General features: G+C 39.2%; 1 protein-coding gene across 2 annotated transcripts in view; it reads right to left on the reverse strand.

The window, feature by feature from the left end:
- Window positions 1-4,340: 4,340 nt before the first annotated feature.
- spopla (speckle type BTB/POZ protein like a) overlaps window positions 4,341-8,066 on the reverse strand; it is a 14,630-nt gene continuing 10,904 nt past the window's right edge. For both annotated transcript variants that reach the window (XM_061792686.1, XM_061792687.1), the window contains exons 10-12: window positions 7,528-7,670; window positions 7,342-7,395; window positions 4,341-5,787 (exon numbers count right to left, since the gene is read on the reverse strand). In XM_061792686.1, the coding sequence (XP_061648670.1) occupies window positions 5,643-5,787; window positions 7,342-7,395; window positions 7,528-7,670 (342 nt within the window). In that variant the 3' untranslated portion in view covers window positions 4,341-5,642. The remainder of the gene's footprint in view (window positions 5,788-7,341; window positions 7,396-7,527; window positions 7,671-8,066) is intronic.

Here is an 8,066-nt window from a genome sequence, read left to right on the forward strand (position 1 = left end):
AGTACAGATGTTCCTTTTTCTTTTTTTTTTTTTTTTTTTTTTTAGGAGGGGTTACTAAAAGCATTAAATTGTCAATTTCCGGCATTAAAGTTGATTTAAACTTCATGAGAGTTTGTCCATTTTCACACTCGTCGCCTTTTTTATTTTATTTTTTAAAATTCCCACAAGGACATCTGGGCCGAATAAACACAGCGTTTTAAAGAAATACATTTCAGTGTAGCTTTTTAATAGCTAATACGTCTGTGTCCGCAGGCGTGTGTGATAGCAGAGGTACACCTCGGGGAGCACATCCATTCTGCTGGGCGGCAGGGTTTCTTTTTTGGCTTCCATTACTCTTATCTGATCAGGGCCAGGTATCCTCTCCTCCGCCGTCAAGACGCTCCTAGGTCGCACTGACCGACGTGTCCGCATCCATCGCTTTGCGCGCTTTTATCACTGACACTTAAACGCGAGCCTGCTGTACGTCATTTCCAACGTGAAGGCTAATTTTCCAATAGCATGCTGTACATAAAATCACCCTAAGACCACAAATAAACAGATTCGCCATTAAAAGGTAGGAGCAATTGTGCAGCATCAGTGCTAGAATTTTAATTTGATTGACAACCAGTTACACATTAATTCCTTAGTTATGAGACTACAGATGTGGTTCTGTAATGTAGAATAAAGGTTAATAATTGTATTAACTCTAAAAGTGCAACATATACAGACTGATTAATAGGAAAATACTTTTCAGAAGGATTACCTAATTTTCAATGCTGCGTGTTTCGTATGTACTATTCTAATTTATTGAGGTGGTGAATTTGGGGTTTTCGTTGGTTATAAGCTATAATCATCAAATTTATATATTAATAAAATATGAAATATTTCACTGCATGTATTGTAATGTTCACTGTTTTAATTGTGCTACAGTATAGTAAAAAGTCTACACACCCCTTTTTAAATATTAGGTTTTTGTGATATAAAAAGAAACCACGATAACACCATCAAAATAACTCAGATAAGGTTGCACAAGTGTATACACCCTCATAACAGGGAATGTGGCTGTTTCAGACACATTCAAACTCCTTGGAGTCAGCACACACTATTTAAAGTGCCTCTGCTTAACCCCAAATAAAGTTCAGATGCTCTAGTAGGCTTTTCCAAATGTTTTGCACTAACACTGAGTGCTATTTGGAACTGTACATAATTCCTTCCATCTCGGATAAGGCCCTTTTCCAGCAGACGAAAAACAATCTCACAGCATGATACTGCCAGCACAATGCGTGAACGGTTGCCTCCGCAAAGTCCAGAAATCACTGACAACTTGTACACCTAGAAGGGCATTAACCCACTTACCATATGCCATGGTCACTTGCCAACCAAAATAATGAAAACAACTACCAATTCATAATTTCTTACCTTTTGTAGTCAAAATAGAAAACTATTTGACGAAAACTATTTATTTTCCCTTGAAAGCGCCTGAGGACTTGACTATGAATCATCGATCCATTCCCAAAACTTTTGAAAGAAATTGAAACGCTATTACAACAGTCCTCCACCAAATTGATTTTCTAGTTTGACAATGTTAAATGACCACAGGTATGACCATAAAATCTGTTTTTATTATACAAGTACAATTTGAAACCCGAACACTGACTTGAAATTCTAATTTAAAACTATACCGCTGTTTTGAAACCCTACATTGATACCTGACCCTACATTTTTTTAACCCTACCACTGCTTTGAAACCCTAACCCTGTTTTGAAACCCTACTTCGAAAGCCTGACCCGTTTTTTAAACCCCAATTCGAAACCCTAATCGTGTTTTGAAATGTGGCTTTGAAACCCTCCCCGTTTTATAACACTACTTTGAAAACCTGACCCTGTTTTGGAACCCTTATTTGAAACCCTACCCATGTTTTATAAACCTTGTTTGAAACCCTAACCCTGTTTTGAAACCCTACTTGGAAACCCTAACCCTGTTGTAACCCTTTTGAAATCAGGGTTTGAAACCCTGATCGTTTTGAAACCTTAACCCTATTTTCAAACCCTAGTTTGAAACCCTAACCGTTTTGAAACCTTAACCCTGTTTTGAAACCTTAATTTAAAACCCTAATGTTGTTTTGAAACCCTAACCCTGTTTTCAAATCTAATTTGAAACCCTAACCCTGTTTTTAAATCCAAATTTTAAATCCTAAACTTGTTTTGAAACCCTAACATTAAACCCTAACATTGTTTTCAAAGCCTAATTTGAAAACCAAACATTATTTTGAAACCCTAACCCTGTTTTAAAAGCCGAATTTGAAACCTTAACACTGCTTTCAAATTTTAATTTAAAATCCCAAACTTGTTTTGAAACCCTAATTTAAATTCCTCAAGTTGTTTTTAAACCCTAATTTGAAACACTAACCCTGTTTTCAAACCCTAATTTAAACCCTAACGCCTATTTTTAAATGTTGTGTTTTGATACCCTACCTTGAAACTACTGCTTTTAAATCGCTAACCAACGCCACTTCGAAATCCTAACCCTATTTTCAAACCCTAATTTGAAACCCTATCCCTATTTTGAAACCCTAACCCTGTTTTAAAACCCTAATTTTAAATCCTAACCCTGTTTTGAAAACCTGAATGTTTCAAAACCTTCAACCCTGTTTTTAAATATTAATTTGAAACCCTAACCCTTTTTTGAAAAACTAATTCGAACCCTTACCGAATTTTTAAACCTTAATTTGAAACCTAACCCTGTTTTGAAATCCTACTTTGAAACTCTGACCCAATTCTGTAACCCTAATTTAAAACCGTAACCTTGTTTTGAAACCCTACTTTCAACCCTAATGCTGTTTTGAAATCCTAATTTGAAACCCTAACCCTGTTTTAAATCCTTAATTTGAAACCCTGTTTTAAAAGCCTAATTTGAAACCCTAACCTTGTTTTTAAACCCTAATATGAAACCCTACCCATGTTTTATAACCCTAGTTTGAAACCATAACCCTGATTTGAAACCCTACTCTAAAATCCTAATTTAAAACACTAACATTGTTTTGAAAACCTAATTTAAAACACTAAGGCTGTTTGGAAGCCCTACTATTTTTTTCTTTTCAAATCCTGATTTGAAATCATAAATTTATTTTGAAACCCTAATTTAAAATCGTAACTTTGTTTTTAAACCCCTAACCCTATTATCCATCCATTTTCTGAGCCGCTTCTCCTCACTAGGGTCGCGGGCGTGCTGGAGCCTATCCCAGCTGTCATCGGGCAGGAGGCGGGGTACACCCTGAACTGGTTGCCAGCCAATCGCAGGGCACAGAGAAACAAACAACCATTCGCACTCACAGTCATGCCTACGGGCAATTTAGAGTCTCCAATTAATGCATGTTTTTGGGATGTGGGAGGAAACCGGAGTGCCCGGAGAAAACACACGCAGGCACGGGGAGAACATGCAAACTCCACACAGACGGGGCCGGGGATTGAACCCGGGTCCTCAGAACTGTGAGGCTGACGCTCTAACCAGTCGCCCACCGTGCCGCCTAACTCTATTAGAAAACCCTAATTTCAAACCCCAATCCTGTTTTGAAATCCTAAACTTGTTTTTTCATTCATTCATCTTCCATTCCGCTTATCCTCACTAGGGTCGCGCTGGAGCCTATCCCAGCTATCTTCGGGTGAGAGGCGGGGTACACCCTGAACTTTCTATCTATCTATACAAACCAAATGACAATTTCCATCAGTGAACACGGTCTGAATAAAAGCATATTTGAAAAATATTTATGAGTGCATGACGTGTACTTTACTGGATGTGAGGACTTAACTGCTCCAGGAAACAGCTTATTACGGTTACAGTGGATGCATCCGTGTGTGTGCAGTGGTTTATCACAAAATAGCACCTGGGAACCACAGTTGAATCCCTTGAATCATTTCTCTAGTCAATGAGTCACTTCCTCCTCATGAGAGATGTGACCGTACACTCGAATTCCAAGCGTAAACGGTCAATTGTGTGTTTGGGAGGGAGCACTTACGCTTTCTTGGAATTGTTACATTGTCATTAAGTTTGGACAATTCTCTCGAAAGTACTTAACACATTTGAAAAGCCTTGCAACACCTTTGCAGAAACCCCCCGCCTGAGACAGAAAGAAAATGATGAAAGTTGAAGTTGGATTTAATGGTGCTCCTTTGCAGGGCAGCAGGTGGACACATCTCTGCTGCTCTACACGTTGAGCTTCGTTAGCCTTTGCGTCATGTGGCGCACATTTGAAGACAACCAGTCATCAGCTCCATTTTGTGTGTGGGAGAAAAAAACATGACCTTCAAATGGGTTCTGAATTTAAAAGAAGAAAAAGAAAAAAAAAAAAAAGGGACAAGAGATCTGGAAAATGTTTTAATTGCTTAATGCAGCCATTCCTGTGAAAGATTTCCATCTCACTGCTTCCAATCATACATTTCAACATGACACCACTCTCTTATTTTACAAACGCTCCTGGTGTATTTGTCGCGTCCACGCTAAGATGCACCGAAACAAACAGGACAAGCGCTCATTCTGAACAAAGAACATCGCTGGCAAAAGTGATGCGCAGCATCCTACACGTCTCCAAGCATTTTAAGAGGACCTTTTGCTTTGAACATTATCAATTCATTTAATTCTGCGCCAACGCCTGTAAAAAAAACAGTTAAAAAAAAAAAAAAATTATTATTCTTGGACACTTTCCTTGACAATAACATGACCATGCATTAGTCTTTCCACTTTGACTAAACCACAGTATCATGAGAAGATATATTTGCAGGTGGGCAATACAAAGGTTTTCTTGTTCAAATTGAATTAATGATGGTTCACGGACATGAGCGGAATATTTCACTTAGACGTGAGCCTGGTTAAATATGTCAATACAGTACTTCCAATATTTCATATAAAAGGGGCAAAAGACTTGAAATTGACACAGGGTCTTCCTAAATGTGTGGGGTTTTTTTTTCTCTTTTTGTCCCGACACAGACGCAACACAACAGACGTTCCGGTACAATGGTCTTCTGAGGATGCTTCAGCTATCATTTACATAGAAATGGTGCCATCAATATGGGGCATACACATCTTTTTAAAAAGTGTTAAGAACTGACCTTGCACTGAAAGTGTTCATGCTCCTTAATGTCTGGTCACAAAACGGGCTAAACATTACAAATATATAATATTTCCCATTTAGTTCAACCTTTTGTTTACGTTCCTATCGAACTCCATATGAAAGCAACTATTGACGGGAACTAGTGCAACCTGGAGGAGGCCTGGTCTTTGTGACAAGGCAGGCACAGAGTAAAATCGACAAAAATGAACTCTGGAGCAACTCCAGAGCAATGGCAGATTTATTAAGGCCATTTTGAACAATTACAGGAAAAAAAAAAAAAACAACAACCAAACAAAACAAAAAAACAAAACAAAAAAACATGAGCAGACAGCTTGACTTGCTACCCATCCTGAACACAAGACAGTCAGGGCAGCAAAGCAAGACAGTCTTTTTTTCTCCTCTTTTGTCCCCACAAGTCCATGTGCCAGCCTCCCCCGCATCCCTGGTGAGGAAGGGCCACTCTTCTCTGTTCAAGTGTGCTCTGTTTTGGTGGAATTCAGCAAGAGTGGCATCCTCACGAGTCTTTTCCTCCGCAGAGCCAGCGAGTCGTGGGCCGTCACGACTGTTTTAGACGCTTGCGGGGAGGACCGAAGGGCGGGCACTGCGCCGAGGCCAGGGCGCGGAAGGCCTCGGCCACCAAGTGAGGGTGAGACTGGATCATTGACTTCCAGCCCGCGGTCTCCATTATGTCTGTAGCGTGGCTGCAAGCACAAACACAATTAGCTTAATGCACGGACATTAAAAACCAGTGAACACAAATGACATGCTGAAGCAAATAAGCGGATGGTGTCTCCAACTGAAAAATTAAGGATCATTATATGACTTTGTTTTTGTTTTTTTAATAAGAGTGGTGCCTTGAGATGAGTGACTCAACTGAAGAGTTCGGCCAAATCTATATCGGTCAATATGTAATTCCCCCACCACAAGACCAGCAAAGTGCAATAACGTCCTCACGGAAACGTTTTCAGGCACGTCAAGGAGAACTTTTCCCATGCCAGTTTTGAGAGTGTATTAGTGTTTTAACCTCGTGTAAATTACTTCTTTATGGACTAAGTATATGCAACTGTTAATTCACACCATTATCTTAGGCAGCTTACAGTTAACAGTCCTTATGTTGACAATGTTACTCGTTAAAGTTCCTTATTTTAACTTTGTAATGTTCTGCTTTGTCTTGAATCTTAATTTGGGTATTATAAGAATTTGTGCTCATATACATTATATAGTATTATAGTAGTAGAGTATATCAATGTTCTCATATCATATTACCCAATATATCAGATATTGGCCGATAAAATTAAAGGAGATAAAGTGATAAGGGGCTCGGCATAACAGAGAGACGGGCAAATTTTTGTGCTCAAGGGTCACATTTGAATTTTTAAAACAGACAATTGGGCAATGACATTTGTAGAAAAGTTAAATGTTTATATGAATGTCAAATAGTTTATTTTAATTAAAATAATTCATCTTTCACTTGTATTTAAAAAAAATTAATTTCATTGATTAAAAAAAATATTGGCTTAAATATATAGGTAAAAGCTAAAACTTTTATTATTTGCAATAAATCAGTTAAATTCAATGAGAAACCAATAAATACAAGTTTAAAATAATGGATTCATTAAAATTAACTACAAGAAATTTAAATATATTGTAAAGTATATGTAAAATAGTTTACAATAAATCAAATAACCAATTATTGAATGAGATAAATGAAATCTGTTTCCAGAAAACAAAACAAAAACCAAAAAAGGCTAAAATTAATGCAACAAATATTACAGGTCTCAATGTAAACGCTTGGTGGGCCAGATTAAAGAACAGAGCGGATCACATATGGCCCCCGGGGCCGTACTTGGTCGACCGGGTTAGAAAACAGGCATTGAGTTTCTGGATGACAGAAGATATAGAAGATTTCCTTGCGGATTGGCTATACGAAATCAAATGGTTCTTCCCTAGTGAGACGGATGGACACGAAACGTGCCACAGTTTCAAGGTGTCACGAAAACACGAATAATCATTGGAAAGGAAAACTTGGCGACCACCCTCCGCTCATACAAAATGCTAGAAAAGGCTCCATTTGCAGGGTTTCTCCAGCTACGAGTCTATTAATAACTTGGACACAATGATACGACGGCTGAAAGTGAAAAGGCAAATACTGCGCCGTCCGCCCGGCTAAAACAATGAATTCTAATGCATCTGCGAGGGGCCCAGATAAGAGTGTGTTATTCATCTTGTGACACATATATCAGCTAATTACATACTTGCTATTCCAGTTCTTTCCATCTTTACAGCCCAGCTGTCTGAGGACACTGCACCTATGGCAAGGAGATAAAAAGGTAAGCATTCAGGGATGGTAAACAGAAATGGCAGCAGAAATTCATCACTGGAGGTTTTCTGCCCCCCCCCCCCCCCTTCTTCTATTTCTTCTTCTTCCCAGAGATACTTGCCTGTTGATAAAATCTATGGCTTGTGCTTTGAGCTGCTCGGCGCTGTGCAAGTCTGCGAGGATGAGGGTGTCGGCCACATTCTCCACCGAGAGGCTGTTGCACAGGGCCTCTTCACACATGACTTTTAAACGCTCCAGAGCGTACTGGAAGCACACAGAGCAAGCGCTTTAGCCACTGCAGGAAAACGTGAGCCTTAGTCTATTGTCACCAAACGTGAAACAACATTTCATTTAGTGATTACAGCAGTTGAAGACACAGCAACCAAAATAATGGCAAGGAAGGAAGCATTTGGTACCAAACGTGAGGTACACAACATGGACAAAAATATTGGGACATCAGGCCAAAGAGAATATGGGATTGTCGTGAGCTTTGCAGCTCTAACAGCTTCTGGGACAAGATTTTAGAGTGTCCCTCTATGGATGTTTGTCCATTCATCCAGAAGAACATTTGCAAGGGTCATCTCAAAGGTGTTTGATGGGGTTGAGGTCAGGGTTCTATGCCAGTTCGTCCACACAGAAGTCAGCGATGGAGGGGCACAA

The sequence above is a fragment of the Phyllopteryx taeniolatus genome, chromosome 12 (genome assembly GCF_024500385.1).
Source record: "Phyllopteryx taeniolatus isolate TA_2022b chromosome 12, UOR_Ptae_1.2, whole genome shotgun sequence".
Taxonomy (NCBI): domain Eukaryota; kingdom Metazoa; phylum Chordata; class Actinopteri; order Syngnathiformes; family Syngnathidae; genus Phyllopteryx; species Phyllopteryx taeniolatus.